At 50.6% G+C, this 21,951-nt stretch overlaps 3 protein-coding genes across 4 annotated transcripts; 1 reads left to right on the forward strand and 2 right to left on the reverse strand.

Moving 5' to 3' along the window:
* Positions 1-2,835: 2,835 nt before the first annotated feature.
* On the forward strand, positions 2,836-4,289 carry FOXG_12585 (uncharacterized protein). Its single transcript, XM_018392410.1, has 2 exons — positions 2,836-3,141; positions 3,200-4,289. Exons 1-2 carry the CDS (start codon positions 2,875-2,877, stop codon positions 4,070-4,072), a joined length of 1,140 nt encoding a protein of 379 aa, XP_018252069.1. The 5' UTR covers positions 2,836-2,874; the 3' UTR covers positions 4,073-4,289.
* Positions 4,290-8,874: 4,585 nt separating this feature from the next.
* Positions 8,875-12,362, reverse strand: FOXG_12586 (uncharacterized protein). Its single transcript, XM_018392411.1, has one exon. It carries the CDS (start codon positions 11,442-11,444, stop codon positions 8,976-8,978), a length of 2,469 nt encoding a protein of 822 aa, XP_018252070.1. The 5' UTR covers positions 11,445-12,362; the 3' UTR covers positions 8,875-8,975.
* Positions 12,363-17,629: 5,267 nt separating this feature from the next.
* FOXG_12588 (uncharacterized protein) lies at positions 17,630-21,518 on the reverse strand. 2 transcript variants are annotated; one of them, XM_018392412.1, is made up of 3 exons: positions 21,039-21,518; positions 20,432-20,987; positions 17,630-20,378 (listed from the first exon to the last, which is right to left on the reverse strand). In XM_018392412.1, the coding sequence occupies exons 1-3, from the start codon at positions 21,198-21,200 to the stop codon at positions 18,493-18,495; spliced, it is 2,604 nt and encodes an 867-aa protein (XP_018252071.1). In that variant the 5' UTR covers positions 21,201-21,518; the 3' UTR covers positions 17,630-18,492. The 2 variants fall into 2 exon arrangements, with proteins under 2 accessions (XP_018252071.1, XP_018252072.1); XM_018392413.1 differs by lacking the exon at positions 21,039-21,518 and having other exon boundaries at positions 20,432-21,038.
* Positions 21,519-21,951: the final 433 nt, after the last annotated feature.

Here is a 21,951-nt window from a genome sequence, read left to right on the forward strand (position 1 = left end):
TGCAAGGAAGATTTGGCTATCTCAAACAGCCTACATTGACAAAATCGCAAATCTAGCTAACAAGGGAACATCTACAGTACCAATGACTCAAACAGAGCTACGACCTCAAACAGGACTAGCAACCCCGGCAGAACTTCAACGATATCAACGTAAAGTCGGCTCGATCCTCTATATCGCCGTTAACACCCGGCCTGACATAGCTTTCGCCGCCTCCAGGCTGGCCCGATTTCTTGTCAACCCTGGCCAAGAACACCAAGACGCCGCCGACCGCGTTATCCACTACCTCTCACACACAAGGCACCGAGCCCTACGATTCGGAGGACCCGGAGGTCTTACAGTTGCTAGTGACGCTTCTTTTGCCGATAACACCCTTGATCGGAAAAGCTCCCAAGCGTACACTATCCGACTATTCGACGGGTTGATCGGCTGGAGAGCTAGCAAGCAGAATACAGTCACCACATCCACGACAGAGGCAGAGCTCCTAGCCTTGGCACAGGCTGCTAAGGAATCCCTCTATGTGAGTCGGCTGTTGAAAGAGCTTACAGTTCAGATGGATGATCCGACTATCCGTATCGACTGCGACAATACTCAAACTATCAACCTTGTGACCGCCGAAATCGCTACTTTGAAGACTAAGTTGCGGCACGTGGATATTCACAACCACTGGCTGAGACAGGAGGTCCAAGAAGGGAGAATTCAAGTCAAATACACCAAATCAACGGATATGATCGCAGACGGATTGACAAAGGCCCTGCCGGCAGGCAGATGGAACCGCTTCCTCTATCAACTTGGCCTGGAAGATATTCAGGAAAGACAGCAGCAGAGCCGGAAGCAAGAAGGAATAGAAGCAAGGCTCCAGAAGATAGAAGACTGCCTAGGAAATGCAGGCTCAACTGGGACCTATTGAGCCTGAGGGGGTGTGTTGAATGTTGGAGGGTTCACCCTCAACTTCAGGATTAAGGTTCAGGATTAAAGTTTGACGCCCTAAACTTAGATCGTAGGACTTTCATCTAGGACTTTCTAGGACTCAAGTCCTAGAAGGAACCAGTTGAAGATATAAGGTCTCAATGGTCCTTCGATTGCGAAAGGATCAAGAAATATACACGATTCACCTTAATATCTGACAGATATGGTGATTGCTCCACCGTAGTGCTGCTCCGGCTGCAATCATCGAATGCCCCTTCGCCAGCGGTCTGATCTTTTGTTGGAAAACTGGGAATCCCCCCTATCATCAGGATTCTGACTGTTGGTCTGAAAGTCCTAGATTTAAAGTTCAAAGTCCTATATGAAATCAACTAAAGATTTAAACAGGAGAAGAACTCTCATCTCAACAATGAACAATCAAGTTTCATAAGAAATATACAGTGAATTTCAGGTTCAGTTTCTACATTTTCGTGTTTACATTTTATCTTAACCCGCCAAAATAACACAATCCTTGGTATATGATGGGAAACTGAACCTGAAAATCACTGTACCTTCACCCAGTACTACTGCGCAATATAAACAACAGCAAACCTTAGACTGCTTAAGGCCCCCACTCTGGTCTTGTCGGTACTTTTGTATCTAACATCATAATTATGCTAATTTGCAGATAAACTTTCAGGATGCTCCTCGGCCACCAGGCCCAGAAGATTACTTTGCCCAACGCGCAATCAAGCAAGAAGCTGCAAATCAACCCGTCTGTCGGTTCTTCAATGACAAATTGAGTAGCGAATCTTACCATCAAGTGTGGGTAGTCTGAACTACCGATGCAACTGCAGCTGAAACATGAACATTCGGCTAACTAGGCGGATATGAGTTCCAAGTACAGTGGGATGCAATAAGTTTGAATACCGGGCGTGTATCTTCTTTTGCCGCTAGCCTCTTTGAGCCAGCTACCACGTGCATATCAGCTTTTGCATGGCTAATAAGAATATAGGGATTGGCTAGATCGAGCTTCTTCTTCAGATTAGAAGCAGGCTTAACTCCAAATAGGCTAGACAGGGGGTATCAGTACTTCTAAGGGTATTCAAACTTATTGCATCCCACTGTAGCAGTCGGTATGACTTGATGGTGAGACACTGCCGCAACAGCCGAAAGACGTGTCTGGATATTTTGATACAGAGAATTTCAGGTTCAGTTTCTGCAGTTTTAACTTTCTTTCTTCCACCTACCCCCTAAAATGGCAAACTTTCCTGTATTTCAAGAGAAACTGAACCTGAAACTCCCTGTAGGTTTCCTTTCCTCATGTTCAAAGTTCAAACTATGCTACCTATAAACTCAAACAAAACCCTATAGTCATATAGTGCGGCGGGGTAGGCAGTCATCGTGCCGGGCATCCGGAATTGACATGCTTCCAGACTAAATCTGAAACAACACCGCGGCTTGGATAATTGCCATGCACCAATAGACGGAGATATATTACCCGAGCCCTTGCTTAGTGTTTCAACCCATCTAACCCCGGATGTTGAGGACAGAGGTGGATCTATCGTGCCCATAGATTGGCACTTCGACGCGGTAGAAAATGGCATCTCATATCGTCACTAGATACTGGATCCTGGTGAAACCATCAAGTGTCAAGGTTGCCAAATACGAAATACGAACCTTGACGGACGGCTAGACGGCATGTAGGTTTGACTCGCTGTTTCAAGATCTTTATATACTTTGAGCATTCCGATTTTTTTCATCTTTTTCTTTTTTTTTTTTTTTTTTTTTTTTTTCATGTAGGTATTCAAGACTTTGACAGTCTCGATCAATATTGTGTCCCTTCTTCTTTTTTTATTTGCTTTGATAGACAACTTTCCATGTTCTTCCTCCTTGTTTTCCTTAACCCTCTTTGAACTGTACTTCGGTTTTTTCATTTTTTTTTTTTTTTTTTTGACATATCGTTACAAGATGCGCTTTTCACTCCCTCTTTTCGGCGGCTTTATTGCTTCCACTTTTGCTGGCTACTCCCATTCCAACTCAAAGTCCCACCACCCCAGGTCCCTCCCCAAGTCTGAATCGAGTTCAGACTCCCATCCAGCCTCTGGAGGCTGTAACTTTACTACTGCTGATACTGCTATGCAGCACAAGAGCAGCTGCTCGACTATCGTCCTCAACAACGTCAAAGTCCCTGCTGGAAAGACTCTGGACCTGACCAATCTTAAGGATGGCACCACGGTAAAGCCACTCGGTCTACTCTCGTCCATGACGTGACATTTATCTGACAGAGTTATAGGTCATCTTCAAGGGAGTCATGACCTTTGGTTACGCCGAGTGGCTAGGTCCTTTAATTACTATCTCGGGAAACGGCCTTACCATTGAGGGAGATGCTGGACACTGCATCAATGGTCAAGGTCGGCGATATTGGGATGGAAAAGGCGGCAACGGCGGCAAGAAGAAGCCCAAGCTCGTGGCACTTCATGATGTTCATGACTCGATCGTCCAGAATCTCAACATCAAGGACACTCCGGTCCAGGCCGTGAGCATCAACACAGTCACGAACCTGCTTGTCAAAGACGTCCACATCGACAGCTCCCTCGGCGACAAACTGGGCGGACACAACACTGACGGCTTCAATATCGGCAAGGTCGATGGACTCGTTATCGATGGTGCCGTCGTCGAGAATCAGGACGATTGCGTTGCCATCAACTCGGGTAAAAACATCACCTTCACCAACGGTCACTGCAGCGGTGGTCACGGTGCCTCGATTGGATCCGTTGGCAATAAATCTATCGTCGAGAATGTTTTCATCTCCAAGACCATGATTGAAAGTTCCGAAAACGCTATTCGTATCAAGACCATTGCGGGGGCCACAGGCTCCGTCACGGATGTCACGTATGAGGACATCACCCTTCGCGATATCGACAAATACGGCATGGTTTTCCGACAGGACTACCTCAACGGCGGCCCGACTCAGCAGCCTACCAAGGGTATTCCTATGACAGGTATCAGGATAAAGAACGTCACAGGAACGGTGAAGCCGGCGGGTAAGAACACCTTCATTCTCTGTGCCGACTGCAAGGACTGGACATTTACAGACATCAACATCACTGGCGGCCAGAGTAAGGAGAAGTGTGTGGGCGTTCCCGCTGGTGCATTCTGCACCTAAACCGAGTAGAATCGAGGGCTGAGCAAGACATTTGTCCAAATGTGATAAATGTAGCTGGCTACTCTATTTTTATCTCTTTTGCTAGCAACGGTTTCTAGGCAGCTAAACTTGTATCTGTCTATCTATTCGGCTCTATCACATCTCGTTGTTCGAATTAGCAGGGTCTTGAAAAATCCAAACCAAGTCGCTCTCCTTGACCGATATGTCCCGCGTGACTTTGTTGATAAGTCGTCCACACTAGTTTTGGCCCACCCTGGCTTTGGCCCGCTCCACGTGTTGTTTATATTGCGCAGTAGTGCTGGGTGAAAATGTTTTTTTTTTATTTTTTTTTTATTTATGAAACTTGGTTGTTTCTTATTGAGCTGAGAGTTATTCTCGGGTTTATATCTCTAGATAATTGTATCTAGGACTTTAAACTTTAAATCTAGGACTTTCAAACTGTTATTCTGAATCCTGAAGGGAAGGGGGATCCCCGGATTTTCCAACAAGCCTTAAGGCAGCATTCCCTATTGGGCAAGTAACCTTTCTGTCGAATGCCGGATAGCCGGGGCGATTATTGCATTAACGCCGAATTTGAATCAAGGTTTTAAAACGGCAAGGCCCTCTGCGCCAGTCCCCTCCCCGCCGGAGCAGCTGGAAATGGGAACAAAGCAGGGAGACAATATGGGGACTGACAATGTCCAGTCAGGTGCAGCAAGAGAGTCCTACAACATGCCTGTACCATGCAGTACCCACCTGCCGGTCATACCCACCTACCGGTCAGCGAAAAAAAGATTTCCCCATACAAAATGTTAAACTTCACTTGCACAGTGCTTGGCCAAAATTGAAGTTATTTACATGGAACAGATTGTGTCTTACTGAGAGTTTCATGCTGTTTCATATTGGAATGTTCATTTGTATTTTACATAAGCAGTTTGGTCGCATGGCACTAATGTAAAATTTCTCAAAATGTCTCCTTCATCACCCAGCCTCCCCAAAATTTCATCAAACTTTTATCTATAGCAGCTTCCTTTAATCGCCTTGAAAATGCCTCAACAGTCTTATACAGAGAATGATGTCATTGAAGCTATACTGGATGTTACAGATAACCACCTCTCGCAGCACCAGGCCGCCCAGAAGCATGGAATGCCCCAAACCACTCTGTCTGACCGATTAAGAGGCCTACCGTCAAAGTCCGAGGTCACCCAACCTGCCCAGTTGTTATACAAATCCCAAGAGGCTAGATTAGTTACATGGATACTTCGACAAGAGGCCTTGGGCTATGCTCCTTCCCACAGTCAAGTTCGCGCCACGGTAGCTGCCCTGTTGAGACAGCAGGGCCGGGAAACGCCTATCGGTGTACACTGGCTAGCCAGATTTATTAAACGCCATCCAGAGATCGATACGAAGGTAGGAAAACGCCAGGAAGCTTCAAGGTTCAATTCTTTTACCCCAATGGCCGTCAATTGGTACTTTGGTATCCGGGAGAGCGAATATGGCTGGATCAAGCCTGAGAACACGGTTAATGTTGACGAGGGCGGTATCATGGCTGGATTTGGTGAGTACTGACCACTTCTGATACAAGACTTAGCAATAAATTGCAAATCTAGGTTTGGATTCCTTGGTAATTGGCAGTAGCGATCCCAGGAGGAAGGCCTTCCTCAAAGGCTCGCAGTCCCGCACTTGGACTAGTTTTATCGAAGCCGTCACTGCAGATGGCCGTCTTCTAAAGCCGGGAATTATCTTCAAGGGCAAAGAACTTCAGAAGCAGTGGTTTATTGATGAGTTTAACAAGATCGCCGACTGGTATTATATCACATCCGATAACGGCTGGACAGACAACCATATTGCGGTCGAGTGGCTCAAAGAGGTTTATCTGCCCCAAAGCCAGCCAGCAGATGAGTCTGATGCAAGGCTCATCATATTAGATGGCCATGGGAGCCATGTATCTGTAGGTATCTACCTGTTCTCGATCAGAAATACCGCTGACTGAAATTCCAGGATGAGTGGACAGGGTTGAAAGCCACTCCACCCAATCCACGTAGTGGATCCACTCGTGGATTCCACTGTCCACTCCACTAGCAAAACCCCAGTGGATTGGCTAATCCACCGAATCCACTCGGCGATGTCGTGGATGGATTGGGTGGATTTGGGTGGATTAGAAGTGGGGGTAGTTAAGGGGGCCCATGTATTTTGGCAGAATACCTCTAACAGAGGCTGATGTGCCCCATAACTTTTGCAATATTGCTACCCTATGTCAAAAACACCATGAAACTTCTGAACAGCGCAATTTTAGAATACATACAATATAGGAAACACTATTCGAATGTCGTATGCTTTCTCATTGGGATGACGTAAGTCTTGATGGATATACTTAAGATTTGCTCCGTGAGTGCATATCATCATGAGGGCCATCAATTGGTGTACATTTTCCTCAACAACATATCCAGCAAATATCAAGCTCGACTGTCCATACTTTGGATTTATAATACAACAATTATACCATTAAATAACTGCCGGCAAGCTGATTAAGAAAACGCGTCCAGATCCCTCAATATCTCAATACTGCGCGAAAAATTGCAAGCAATACTAATCGCGTCAAGCTCGTGATGTGAAGGATGTTAGGGACTTATCTAATACCCGACCCCAATATGGCACTCGCTACGTGCTCGTCCACACCAAATTAGCTCGAAAGGTAAGTATCTGAAACATCTGCAGGATAAGGGCATATTGTGCCAACTAGCCGCGTTGGACTCGTCATTCGCGCTAACCTGACGACCTGTTGTTGACCCATCACCTGCACCATGTTTTGCGATTTCGACACGACAAAGAGATTATTTTACCATGACCTCGCCTGATTCCTGCATCAACATTTCCGACAGCGGCTTCGGGTCCGCTACCGAATTAACACCCTGCCCGACGCCGTATCCTACCCGTTCAACCTCGACCCCTGTCTCGACTCTGAGGACCTCTTCCGCAAGCGATGAACAGTACGAACGTACGCTCTGGAGGCATTTCCCAGGCTGGGCGTTCTCTGAGCGAGCCAGGGAGACGCGTTGCTGGGCCTGGCAATTTGGATATGACATCCAAAAGGAAGACGCCCGCAGATGGATATGCCGAGCGTGCATTCGCAAGAATAATCCACATCCACGACATTTCGAAGCTGATGGTATTCATAACGCGTACAATCATCTGTTCAACGACCACGGGATCCGCGCTCCGCCTGGAATGACCCAAGGAACTGCTGAAAAGAAGGCGAATTCTAAGGGCAGAAAGCCTCCGGGGCAGCGGACTCTCGCTGAATCCATGAAGCTCGATCTACACGACCCCCGAGAACAAGCGATTGCGAATAACTTCATTAAACGCTTCGACAAGGAACACTTCCGGAGGCTTCTGATCGATTGGATCGTGGCCAAGAATCACTCCTTTTCAATTGCCGAGGAGGCAGAACTCCATGCTATCTTCGATTACTTGAACCCGTCAGTTTCGGCACGTAAAGCCAATATTACCCACACAACTGTTCGAGAAAAGATCGTCGCCGCATTCGAACAACACAAGCAGAAGGTGATAGAGGTCTTGGGCAAGGCGCCTGGACTTATCCACATCTCCTTCGACGGCTGGCGGTCTGGAAACCGATACGCCCTATATGGTATCTGTTGCTTCTTTAGGGACGAAAACAATAAGCCTTGCAAGATTACGCTTGGGCTCCCCGAAGTTAGCGCCAGGCACACTGGGCCTAACATCGCCGCAGAAATCCTCGACGTAATTGAATCGTATCAGATCCAAGACAAGATTGGCTATTTCACGCTTGACAACGCGAAAAACAATGATACCGCCATGGAGATTATTGGTGGAGAGCTCGGCTTCGTTGGGGCCCGCAGGCGAGGGCGCTGTTTTGGGCATACCTTGAACCTCTCCGCCAAAGCCATTCTATTTGGGCACGATGCTGACGCTTTTGAGCGGCGGATATCAGGGGCAGAGCCTCTTACCGAAGCAGAACATTTGATTTGGCGCAAGAAGGGGCCAGCAGGCAAACTGCACAATCTTGTGGTAGCTATCCACAGATCTGACTTGTTGACTGGCATGCTTCGCAATATTCAACAAGAAGCTGTCAGATGTTAAGGTGAATCGTGTATATTTCTTGATTCTGTCGCAATCGAAGGACTATTGAGACCTTATATCTTCGACTGGTTCCTTCTAGGACTTGAGTCCTAGAAAGTCCTAGATGAAAGTCCTACGATCTAAGTTTAGGGGTCAAACTTTAATCCTGAACCTTAATCCTGAAGTTGAGGGTGAACCCTCCAACATTCAACAGGTCCGTGCGTCAAGGTCGAGGGCACCAGAGGGCCCAGAAAGTCGAGCAGCCGAAGGCTGTTTGTGTTGTTCGGGCAGCCAAAGCTGCAGAGGTCGGTCGAGGCAGCGTTAAACTGCGGGCGAAGGTGAGAGTGACGGTGAGGGCACGATGACCCTCAATGTCAAGCAGCAAGATGCTGCGAATGTCGTCTGGGCAGCGGAGGCTGCAGAAGTCGGTCGTACGGGAAGTCGAGGGCGCAGAGCCCGGATTGTCGAAGGCTCGCGAAGCCGGAATGTCGGGGTAAGAAGAAGCCGCAAATAACACGTGAGAAGTAGCGCCCGAAGGCGATGTCAAGAGCTCGCGAAGCTCAATGTCGTTGCAGACACTCGTCGCGAAGAAAGGTCAACTCTCTGAATCCCTTTCTTCAGGCAGCTGTTAGGGTCCCGTTAGCCCCACAGCTGCTTTTGCTGCCATTTTAGCCTGCAAAAATTCTCTACCCTAGCAGAGCGCTAACAGCGGGTGCCAAGGAAAAAGTTTTACAGGAGAGAGTTGTTTTAGGGTACAGGACGATTTATAAATAGAAGTGTAGGGTGATTGACTGTAGATTTGCTAGCAAGGCGCTCTCGCGACTCATGTCCATCGGTCAGCATTCCACTCTAAGAACGCCGTCTTTGCCAACCAAATATCCTCTGAAAAGCCTTGACTTGGCCGACTTCGCTTGCTTGAATCACCAGTCACCTTCTTGGCATCCATCGTCTCCGACTTCCACGCTCGCTTGTTCGGCACCAGCTGCGCCAACGGACGCCGAGGCGGCTTGAGGAGCAAAGCCCGTTCAAAGTCGATCACCATAACCCCGTTGGTCTCAGGGTTGAATAACATGTTTGCAAGTCGCACATCTTTATGGATCACGCCCTCCCGATGCATGGCTCTCAAGGACCGAATGGCCTCGTCTTCGAGTGACTTGTTCATGTCGCCCATGTTCTGTGCTCTGTCGATGCTGCAGCCTCCCCAGGACAAAAATGTCATGTGCACCACGTAGACCCGGTGGTCATAGTAGTAAGTCTTGTTCATCGATCCAAGGTCAATGGCACCCAGGAAGACAGGCACGTGGACGCCCTGGATTGGTTTGAGACGCTCGTAGACAGCAGCCTCGTGCTCGAGATCTTTGATGAAAGCCCGCACCGTGCCCTTGCTGACAAATGTGTAGCCATGCACAAGTAGGGTCACTTGGAAAAGCACACCCCGCGCACCACCCTCCCCCAATGGCCTGATCCCGTCGTCGAGCGACTGTTTCAGCTGGATCCAGAGTAGGCGAAGCCACTCCTTGTGGTCGACAGGATGACGTGCGCGGGCAGGAGCACTGCTCTTGCAGTGAAGTGCCACGTTCGGGCACTTTGGGTCGAGAAAACCACCCTTGACCATGCCGAGAAGACATTTCTGCGTACAGTACTGCCGACCCTGCTCGCCGCCTCCTCCGCGCGGCCGTAACGCCAGTAACGCTAGTCGGTGGCTCCGTCTAGTTCCTTGTCTTGTGTTTCGTCCGGTTGGCGTAGGCGTGTCCGGTGGCCTGGGCGCCGACTCGTCATCAGATGGTTCCTGCCTGTCGCCCTTCGTCAACGACCCCTCGCCAGTCTGGCACGCAGCAGTTCGACGTGTCCTTTTGCGGGGCAAGGCCGGCGACCGGTCAACATCCTTGTAGGTGGTAGGTTCATGGCCAGGTGAGTAGTCTGATGACGCCGATCGTTCATTTTCCGGGATAGAGCGCAATGTCGATTCGAAGTCCTCAGCCCACGTCTTCAAGTTCTTCATAGCTTGTAGACGTTCCTCCTGCCTATTCCCCCGTCGTTCTCCAGGCAAACCGAGAGCCATGAGGGTGAACGCCAGATATTGACCGACAGCCGTGCATATATGGACGTTGTTTGGATGCGCCGACACCTCCGGACCAGGCTCTGCTAGATGATAGTACAGAGTCTCAGGCTCGTCCCAGTCAACTTTGAGAAACACAATGGCCTCGCCAGTGGTAAGAAGACCATATTCAAGGCCACTTTCGATCATGTAGTGATACGTCTGCGTGATGGCAGATGCCGTCAGCCTCTCTGCGTGGTACTGAAAACGCGCGTCAGGGTCTACAGAAGTCGGAATCGTCCTTCGGTTCACAACTTCCTTGTGGATGTCCATCGCGCGGAGACCGAGACGAAGATGCGGGGCGGTCAACTTGTGAGGCGGCTTATACTCGGAAACGTAAACCATGGTGCGCCGGGAGGACAGGGTATTGTCGGATCGATAAACGCAGATTTGATCCGGCCGCAGCTGCTTGAGATCTCTTCGGTGGTCTGGCGTCTGCGGTGGCGGTGGCGGTGGCGGCGGTGGTGGTGGTGTCGATGGGGTCTCCCGCTCAACGACTTCTTCGGCCGCATCGCTGAGGGCATGGGGATGGTTCTCAAAGACGACACCATCTCCGATCTGAAAAGCCCTGCTGACCTCTTCCACCTGTTTGAGCTGTTGTATGATGGCTCTAACCGGATCCTCCACGCTATTATGTAGGAAATATTCGAGCGTCTTCTCGTCTGCTATCGGCCGTTGAGAGATCCTGTTCCCCAAGCCGGCCAGGAAGTTTCGGTTCTCGAAAACGCGGGTTTCGGTAGGAAATGAATCGTAGAGTGTACCGAAGGTGAGCTTCTGTTGATCAAGGAAGTCGGGCCATGGCCTGAGGTTTTTAGGACACCACTTGTCACGCGGATTGGTGATGGAGCCCCTTGAAGTCAGATTTGGGTCTGTTTCGATGGCGAAGCGAGAGAAAACGGAAGCATGGCAAGCTGCAATGTATTCGTCAAGTGTCGTGAGTCGTGTTTGTTCCTCTGACGCTTCGGCACGTTGCTGTTCCCTCTCGGCGCGTTGCTGTTCTCTCTCGGCGCGTTGCCGCTCCTCCTGTCGTTCTCTCTCCGCTTCCTCGGCGCGTTGCTGTTCTCTTTCGGCGCGTTGCCGCTCCTCCTGTCGTTCTCTCTCCGCTTCCTCGGCGCGTTGTCGCTCCTCCTTCGCGCGCTGCTCAGCATCTCGTAGGAGTCTTGTCAACTCTTCTACACTCAATGATCCATCCATGATATGTGGGATTGGTGTCGTGGTGAGGATCAATTTCGAAGGGTGGATATTTGCATCGCAAACGTATGTTTTGTGTTTTGAAGCTCGGCCTAATTAAAGTGGAGCTCCATCGCGTTGCGAGGGGTTACCTGGCTGGAAATCATTTGAGGCAAAGCCTTTGTCAGCGTGCGGGCCCCACGGCTCTCACGTTGCGATAAGATTTTAGCTTGCCCGACCGCAACAGCAATCAGGCCAGACCTCCATCCGTCAGATCTACGAGCACATCGAGCGACTGAGAAAGGGAAACAATAGAGTCAAGATGATCTGGGTACCATCCAGAGACGATGACCTCAGCATGAGTCGTGAAGCAAAGAGACAAGCCAAGAAGGCTACCAGAGCGGGATGCACGCCGCAATCGCTACCCCGCTCCACGCGGCTCAGGCTGGCAGTGTCGCAGCTGCATCAGCAACGGAAACTACCCAACAATGTAGGCAACTACTCCAAACGGATAGATCGGGCCCTACCAGGCAAACATACGCAAGCACTATACGACATTTGCAAGAGACGAGAAGCCGGAGTGCTCTCGCAGCTCCGCACGGGAATGGCGAAGATCAACAGCTACCTCAACAAGATCGGGGCCGCAGAGTCGGACATGTGTGAATGTGGATGTGGACCAGAGACAATGGAGCATTTTCTGTTCCGATGCACAAGATGGGAAGCAGAGCGTGAAGCCATGCGTTGAGTAGGACAAAACATGATGGGCAACCTTTCCTTCTTTCTAGGTGGAAAGTCGGCGTCAGACGGAGCAAAGTGGAGACCTAACCTGGAGGCGGTGCGAGCGACAGTCAAATTTGCGATGGCGACAGGAAGATTGAGCCAGGAAGGAGTTGGAGAAGGAGAAAACAAATGACTACTAATAAAATACTACGCCACCCCATGCACATTGGAGCGGCGATGGGGCGCATGGGGTAGCCTCAGCCGAAGGCCGTGTGTCCGCGGGCCGGGAAGCTATTACTACTACTACGTACTGATCCAGTGCCATGGCCATTCTTGGTATTATATATCATGTAAGGACTCCGTGTAAGAACCTGTCGTTTCCTAAGCTCCTGATCCCTCATCTTCATCTTCATGCCATCCGGGGGAGACCCGTAGACCAGGTGATTACGATCAAATGGCGCATCTAACATCAAACCCTCAAGCGTTTTTACACGAGAGACAGCCACGTAGCTTAAACCGGTCTGAAAGTCCCGGCAGGAGAGATCCGTCACGATCATATCTTCTGTGATGCTTTGTGACTTGTGCACGGTAATAGCGTAGCATACGATCAGGGGAAACTGCGTGCGAGCGCAGAGAGTGGCTCCGATGAGAAAGTCTCTCTCAACTGGGAGAATTGGGACAATCTTTTTGCCATCGGGGGTGGTCAGGAACACCGGTCCGTTGTACTTGTCAAACTCCATCATGATAACACAAGGAGGATCTTGGATGGGGTCAGCCCCGGGTGCCCAGCCGATGTCGTAAACCGTACCGCGAGCGCCGTTGCAGAGGCCAACGGGCTGCCAAAGGTTAGACGTCAGCATCAGACGAGCGCCAATGCATATAGGGATCTGCTTCGCAAGGTTGCCCGCCTTGTCATCAGGGGCAGCAGCCGCACCAGGGCCGACGTTCTTAGCTTTGACCTGGACGACTGGCCGGCCGAGGCGGTCGAGGTGATAGTGGTTATACTCGTTCACCCTATCTTTGGTAGCGTATACTCGCAGGGCGCTGGAAAACCTCGCGACCTCTCGATCGTCTAGTTTTGCCTGCACGCGGGTGGACAGGAGCTTCCAAGACTCCATAGATAGTTGGAGCAGCCGCAGTTCCCCGAGAGCTGTGCGAAACGCCTCCTGGTCGTCGCCGCGCTGCCTCTGAACAACCTTCAAGAATACTGATTTATCGAAGCGCCTATATGCGTTCCTGCCCTTGATCTCTACTCCCTGCACCTCTTTGTCGTAACAAAGCGGCTTCTGTAGCACAGGGGGAAGCTGGAAGAAGTCACCAACCAAGAGGATGTTCAGGCCGCCAAAGAACTCCTCATTCCTGTTCGGGAACGCCTCGCGGAGACGGTCATCGATCCACGATAGCTGACGCAGTCCTAGCATGCTCTTCTCATCGATGATGAGGTACTTGATATCCTTCAGCTTCTTCTGGAGCTGGGTCTTATCAACGGGAGATAGAGGCTTGAAGTCCTTATTGATTGGGAGGTGTAACAGGGAGTGCAAGGTAGTGCCCGATATCTGGTTTCCTGCGACGCCCGTTGGCGCAGCACGCCAAACAGGTGTCCCCCCCCCCCTGTCGCGGATTGGAGGTGCGCGGAGAGCAGGTTAATGAGGTATGACTTGCCAGTGCCGCCTCCGCCATCCACATGGAGTAGCAACTGAGAGGGATCCTGGGTCAGGAAGTGGCCCATCACCGTATCGTATACTATGCGCTGCTCTGGATTTAGGGAATCGCGAGCCTCCAAGGGCTGATCATCCACATCAAGGTCAAGGGTGTTTTCCGCTTTGCGTTGCTTCCAGTAGTCGCTGTTGAGAATGCCATCATCGGCATACCGCCCAACACGAGGGGTCCAATCGTAATTGATGTCAATGTCTCGGCGGCCGAGGATGTCGATGTCCTCTTCCTCCAGTGGGCGGTCAGGTAGCATGCGGGCGAGTTCATGCCAGTCCTCCTCCGCGATGGGCTCCTCATGGATCTCAAGCTCAAATTCATCCTCCTCTGCCGTCAATTCATCTGTATCTGGTTCCCCATAATGATCGTCCGCATGGGTATCATGGTGCTGTCTGCAGTGCATGTACGCAGCCGTGAAGGAATCGAACCGCTGCCCGCCCACAACGAGCAACTCTTCTGGAGAGCGATGTGGATGAACCATCATCAATTTAACACGGCAGAAGTCGTTAAACTGGGAAGAGGCCTCCATAGACTTGTATCGAGGGAAGTAAGACAGGACTCTCTTCTTCGCGTGAGCAGCGAGTCTCCTCCACGTGTTGAGATTGTACGATTGCAGGTATTCGAGATAGGTTATATCCTCATGCTGGTCCTTTCTCTCTAGATATTTCCTGTAGCTGCCGATGGCCTCGTTGACATCTCCGTCCACACGATACGAACGTGCCTGTCGCTCCAACGGACGGCAGTCCAACGGTGACAACCATACGGGTGCCTTCTTGCAGCGGAATGTTAAGCAGCAGATGGGAAATCTCCTGCGCCGAGTAATCTCTCTCGGCAATCAGCTTGTTCATCAGGCGAGAGGAGAAGGACAACAGGGGCTGAACGTGCGATGTGTGAGGCAAGACCTGGTCTGCAAGCCTGGCGAAAGACTCGGTCTTCTTCTCAGATTTACTGCAATACTTCGCAGCGTACGTAATAACCGCCTGTAAGCTGGTGCAAGGAGATATGTCGATATTGGCTAGCCAGCCTAGGATAATCGCAGGATTGAAGTTATTCATGAGGCTGTCATTCCGGGCCGCCTCAAAGACATAGTACGACCTGCCTTCCTTCCTGATCACTGCGGCCAGCTCCCGCAAGGCACGAGGGAAGTCAAAACGACACTCCCTCTCTGGATTGGCAACGTTTGCCGCCTCGATATCCGCAGCGGCACCTTCCATGTCCCTCGCCAGATCACCGGTTCTCTTCCTCACGCGCAAGCAGTACGTGGTATTGCACTTGTGGCGCTGGCAGCGGTTGACGATTTGTGAGAGCCGCAGGAATGTCATCTCTATGCTCAGGGGATCCACGCTCAGGGGATTACCCTCACCCTGAGGCATAGTCCTACTCGGCTCAGGGTTAATGGCAGTGACGTGGAATCCCCATGTGCGTGCAAATACATCACGAGCCGCTTCGTCCTCCATGTCGGCCCCTGGACAATTATCCATCCAGTACAGGCCGTGGTTGTGTGGGCTACCACGGCCTTGCCATTCGTACCGATCCCAGTAATCTGTGATGCTGAACTTCTTACTTAGCACGATATCCCGAAAGAGGGTGTATCGGCGGTAGAAGTGGAAAGCAGCAATGTGAGGGTTCTGCCGCAATAGGCGGCGCGATAGAGCCATCCTCTCCGGCTCGGTGGCGGCTAGCAGACCTGCGTATTTGGATATGATATATCGATATCAACTGTGCTATCTGGATATATCGATATTGATATATATCGATATCGATATAACTCTCTGCCTCTTAAATTGATATCGAGATTGATATCCACCTAAATACCGCTCTCTGATTAGCTGAAAAGATCTTATCAATCGATTAGATGATGAAAAGGCTTCTGTCGCATATCACCACTAGGTTCGTGCGACTGGATATGAAACACGGGGCGTACCTTGGGGTCGCGTATCCGGTTTCACATCTGGCCTGTCGCATAATCCTAACATGGGCTCAAATAGCTGTTCCCGAACACATGGCTGTTCGATTTCTTTTGTTCTTTAGATAACTCTCATCAATTGACGGGTGCCATCAATGATCCCTGTGGAGCCAATTGTCTGACAACTTCTCTCAATTTCAACATCAGCACCACCATCTCAGTACTCGTTCAAACGGCCCTAGGTATTCTAGCATAATTAGCTTATCCAGGTGATTTATCGACCATGGCATCATCTCAGACCACCGCCGCCTCTACGCCCTCGATTTCGGACCAGCCCATTACTGGGACGTCTCTGGACTTTTCTCTCTTCTTCAAAGCAACGTATCCTGATGAGGACACCCAGAACACCACCGGCGGGTCACGTAAGCGCAAATCCAGGGGTATGGTGATGTATCGATGCCTCCATTGCCCTGCCGATAAGCCCTGGGCGAATCGGAAGCGGGACAACGCATGGCATCACGCCCGGCGGTGCCATGCCGATATTATCTCTTCCCTCGATCGCACGCTCATTGGGGGCAGTTCTGATGTCCTAGATGATGAAAGGGAAGCCACACGCCCTCGGATTGATGCTTTCTTTCCCTCTCGTTACTCGGATGTCTCTCTCCGCCGTATGTTCAACCGCGATCGGTATTTAGATGCAATAATCAGCCTAATCACACGCCGCCGGCTTGCCTTCTCAGCAATTAACTGGGATGAGATGCAAGAGATTATGCTAGCAGCTAATCCTGCTATAGAGGACCTTTTAGTGACCAACCGAAGTGCTCTAATGCGACTAATTGATGCCACATATGAGTTATATTCTTCTCAGCTCATGGCAACTCTTGAAGCTTCCATCTCAAAGATCCATATCCTCTCTGATCTCTGGACATCGCCCCATCGCCATGGGATACTCGCCATCTCTGCGCGATGGGTTGATCAGGATTATCGGCCACAAAGGGCACTGCTAGCGATGCCGGAATGTCGCTATAGCCATAGTGGTGAAACCCAGGCATCTTTAATTATCGATACACTGGCAAAGTACGGCATTGCTTCTAAAGTGGGCTACCATGTAGGGGATAATGCCACTTCAAATGATACCTGCTTGTCTTATCTCTCACGGCGGTTACGAGACGACTATGGGGTACGATAGCCCTTCCCTTATCTCTGGATTAGGATTAATCGGTTGCTAGTTGACGTTTGATCCCTCTAAGCGCCGTATCCGCTGCGTCGCCCACATTATTAACCTATCCCTCCAAGCATTTCTTCTCGCGTCTTCGAAAGAGGCACTAATCGCCGCTCTTGATGCCATCGATGATACCTCAAACGATCAGTTGTTTGCACAGTTCTACGACACCTTGCACGACGCCGGACAGACAACAAGAACAGATGAAGCCCATCAGAGAAGAAGAGCTTCGCGAAGAGGCAATCGCATACTTGAGAACTTCACTGGATGGCAGCATATCGTGCCCCTACGGAAAGTACACAACATCGCGGTCTGGATACGTAAATCTACGCTTCATACGGCTATATGGGACGATGAAATAAAGCTCCGACTAGGTATAGATAATGCCACACGCTGGAATTCATGGTATCGATTGTTGGATAATTTTCTGCGTTATCAATCCCGTGTAAAACAGTTCCTAATTGACCATGATAGAGAGCTTCAAGACGATATCCTACTAGCTTCAGAGTGGGAGTTTATTGAACGGACGCATCGTTTCCTACAGCCGTTTGCCTCAGCTACGTTGTTGGCCGAAGGGGCGCGATCTACACTCTCCCAATCACTCTCGATAATGGATGTTTTATTGCGACAGTACGAGAAGTATAAGGTCGGTGGCGATGTTTTTTCTTTTATCTAATTGATCGGCTAACTAATTGTCTTATTTAGGAGCTTTATAGTTCAAAGGAAAACCATGATCCCCACATGGTACACTGCATCGATATGGGCTGGTTTGTACTTAATAAGTACTACACCTTATCAGACCAGACACCTGTATATGCCGCCGCACTCCTTCTCGATCCCTCGAAACGAAAAAAATACATTGAGCGGAATTGGGAAGAATCCTGGCACGCGCCTGCTATTGCTGCTGCCCAGCAAATTTGGCTAGATGAATATAATGCCGCGCCAATCCCAGAATCCTTGCGGGTGCCTCTAGATGTGTCCTCTTCCTCTGGGAGGCAGCACAACGAGCTGGATGAGTTGTTGAGCGATATTGCTGTTACTGGTCCTATCTTAGACGACGCCGATGACTTCGAAACCTTTATTGATGCACCACCGACCCGAATAACTGGCTCTCCTCTCCAGTGGTGGCTACATCGAGATCAAAGGAAAGCATATCCGCGGTTATCCCGCATGGCAATTGATATCCTCTCAATCCCTCCTGAATCATCTGATGTTGAGTCTCACTTCTCATCGGCGCGGCGTACGCTATCATGGGATAGAGAGAGCATGACCTGCGAGAACCTGGCGAAGGTTGAGTGTGTGGGCAACTGGATGCGCGAGGGTATCATTGTACCCAAGTCTCACGGTGGCAGGGGCGTTATTTCCAGCGTTGCTGTTGAATTTAGCGTTGAAACAGAGGCAGAGGACTTTCTAGATTAGGGTACTTTCTTGTTCTTTCTTCTAGCCTACAAGAATTATATGTGGTTTATCTGGATATCAACCTTGCTAAAGCGGCTATGTGGCTGTATGGATATCTACCTGGATATATCGATATCCAGATAATTTCTCCCACTTATCTGGATATCGATATAAGGGCCAGAATTTCGGTGGATATCGATATACGCAGGTCTGGCGGCTAGCCAGTCGTCATACTGGGGCATGTGCTGGTAGAGACTCCGCCAGTGTAAATCTGCCGGGCTAAACGTGATGAATGCACCAGGACAACCAAGGTTATAGGCATAGGCCTCGAGGTCCTGCCTCTTTTTGTTCCAGAATGGACGCGTACCGCGAATAGACACCGCATGCCTTGTGATCGAGTTGATCAGCGCCTGCGCCTCGGGGTCCTCGCTGTGTTCCAGCGCCTGAATAAGTTGCTCTCGCGTCAGCGGCTGCTGTCTCCCATCATGTTGCTTCACGAAGAATCTGGACCGCGAACGTGCTTGTGACCGCATTAGCGTGTTGAAGGCGACGAAGCGGAAGGTCGGGTGGCGTGCAAAACGCCCGTCGTGCCAGCGCATCGCGTGCTCGACGTAATCCTTGTAATCAATGGAGCGCAATCGAGGTTCAACAAAGTCGGCTCTACCGTCAGGAAAGAGGCAGGGAAACGCCAAGGAGAGTAGGGCATGAGAGCGATTGAACTCATTAATGGGTGTGTGTCGTATATTCGGGAGCTGCAGCTCGTGTTGCGCCTGCGCCTGGAAGCTTGTGGAAAGCTCTGAATCAGCTTCCGACTCTCCGGCGAGAATAGACCGCAGAGCATCGAGCTCCGTGTCCTTTGCCAACATGTCTGGCACTGCAGCCTCGTCCTCCAGGTCAGGCTCTGCCTCCTGATCTTCCTCGGGTCCAACATCCGCAGCCTCCACCTGACTCTGGGGGATGGCATCCAGGACATTGCCATCTTGGGGCAATTGATTTAGCCTCTCTTCGTCGATGACGACGCATCGATACCCAGGATGATGGCGCCGGAGGTAGTCTAGCCATATGACAACCGGCTGGCGGCGGACACGGAACTGGCGGGTGAATTGCCGACTAAGAATTGCGTGGGACGACGTATTGGCAGGACGTAGTAATACAATGTTCAACTCCTGCGGCAGAAGCGGGAGCTGGTTGTACACTAAGCCAACCTCACGGAGAAAGTGAACTACGTGCCCCCGATACTTGTACTGCTGCCCTCGCACAAGCATAATGTTCACGTGGACGTGAACACGAGCAATCAAAGACTCTTCGGTAGGCGTAAGCTGGGGCAACCGGGCCGGTACAGGGCCAAAGTCGAGCTGATTATCCGCAGAGAAGAAGTACGGCTCGTCGGGGTGGCGTTTCTCATCTTTTCGATAACAACGCGCACAAATGCCATCGCAATCGATCTTCATCTGGAACCAACACTCCCGGCATCGACCGCAAAACTGCATTTGGTCATTGTCCAGCTTTGTCCAGAACTCGCGGAGGATTGCCTTATCGCGACCAGTCAAGGCGCAAGCCTCAAGGTCGCCATTCCACACCGGATCTTGCGCATGAAAGACCGCCGATTCTTCAGGTGGAATTATCACTGGACTCCGAATACGCCGTGGCGGCATCGACGATCGAGTTTGCCTTCGAGATTTTCTTGGCCGCCCTCCTGTACCAGGGGCAGGACCACGGCGACCACGCCTTAGCTGTGCGGAAGGCTGCCGCAAGCGATGGCGAAGAGGGCTTCCATCCACGCAATCATTATCGTCGTTCTCGTCTTCGTCCCCTAGATCGGAATCAGACTCTACCCCTAATTGTTTGAGGTACCTCCGTGGTCGATCAGGTGAAAGCAGCAAGTTGAAATAGTCATCGGCGTCAATATCAGATTCAGAGAACTGTCCCCTGTCATCCCCTTCCTTGATTATCCCATCCCCATCTAGAAACCCACTCGGTCGTAGTTGATCTTGACTCCCATCTACGTTCCGTGGTTAGCCTGAACAAACTACTGGGGCCACAGAACAAGGATACCTTCTCCAGGACCCTCAAAATCTTCCAAGAAGCCAAGTTGAGATATTGTGGGAGTCAGTGACACAGTCTCCCCTGCACGGCGTCGTGAACGATGGTCGCGCTGGATAACAGCCAGCTTGGCCCTCGCCCCAGCCTTCAAGGAATCATCTTGCGAGTCCTTCCCCCCCTTGTGGAACCTGGTGGCCAAGTAAGGGTAATCCACACCAGGTGTGCTGCTTCGAAGAGTAGATGGATCAGAATGTGAGACGAGTGGATGGGTCGTTGGCTGCACAGGCGGTGACGGAGCTAGAGCCCGGAAGAGCCGCGAGCTTTGTTGGGTTGGTGGAATTGGCGTCCCTAGCACTACGTGCGGCTGGCTAATTGACTCTCCGAATAAACTCCTAGCTGTATGAAGTTGCCGTAGCTTCTCTGGCGATGTAGGCTGGGTTCCGGATCTCTCGTTGGGAGGCGATAGGCCAGCATCTCCTTCGGTTCTCTTCGTGGCAGGTCTGCCAGGTGAGGATGGACGAAGTGCAATGTTCCGCAGCGTCTGGAGCACGACTTTGGATCTAGAATGCTTCATTTGATGAGGGTTAAGAGACTTATAGACGAGGAAGGCAGAACTTACATGAGAAACGCGCTGGTTACGGCAGTCTATGCATTGCTTAGTTTGCCCAGCAGACTGCCTCTTTGCTCTGAAGGCACTCTCCGGTCTCTCCTCCCCACAACGAGCACAAACAACGAAGAGTAAATCAGTAGAGAGCTCTTCGGGGTTGAGACCGATATCCATTACTCAATCAACGAGGCCATATCGAGACCTGTCGAATTGGGGAGATGAATTGAACGCGTGGTACTGGCACAGTACTGAGTAAACAAACAATTCCAAATGGACGCAAGCTGCCGGCACTCCGCGTGAGCCTTTCAGGGGCCAGCACCGATTGGCCCCACTCTTTTGGTGCCATCAGCCAGTTGCGCGTTCTTTCGCGGCTGGCCATACAAAATCTGGACCAATCAGATTCCGAGAAACTTATTTATCCCTGTCTGCACCAAACCCTCATTACTCGGGAAAACTTATGAATTAATGTAGAGTCAGCCTTCGGCTGAATTAACTTTGATCATGATGTGAGGGGAAACCTTGGTACTTCCAACAAAAGCACATCGCGAATGGGACCCTATATTGTTTCGCCGAGAGTGCGTGTTTTTGAAAGGTGGGTGGCTATTTCTAGCAGCTCATCGTACATGCTAGGAGTAGGATGACTTCTTGGCTAACCTGATGCGCAGGCAACGGGGCTGATGTCAGTAGGCCCTTCTTCAGGCCTTTGAGAAAAGTAGTCAACAGTTGGCCCAGTTCCGGGCTGGCGTGCTTCGCATCAAGAACAAAACAAACTCAGAGTCCTAACTGACAAAGCCCAAAGGGACGATGCGCATGATGCGGGCCATTGCCACCATTTCTAGACCTCCAACAGGAACAGGCACTTCTTTGGAAGCAGGAGGGCTCCAATATCTTAGAGGCGAACGAAAATATTAATGCGGTTCTCTGG

This window comes from Fusarium oxysporum, chromosome 3, assembly GCF_000149955.1.
Source record: "Fusarium oxysporum f. sp. lycopersici 4287 chromosome 3, whole genome shotgun sequence".
In the NCBI taxonomy this organism is placed as follows: domain Eukaryota; kingdom Fungi; phylum Ascomycota; class Sordariomycetes; order Hypocreales; family Nectriaceae; genus Fusarium; species Fusarium oxysporum.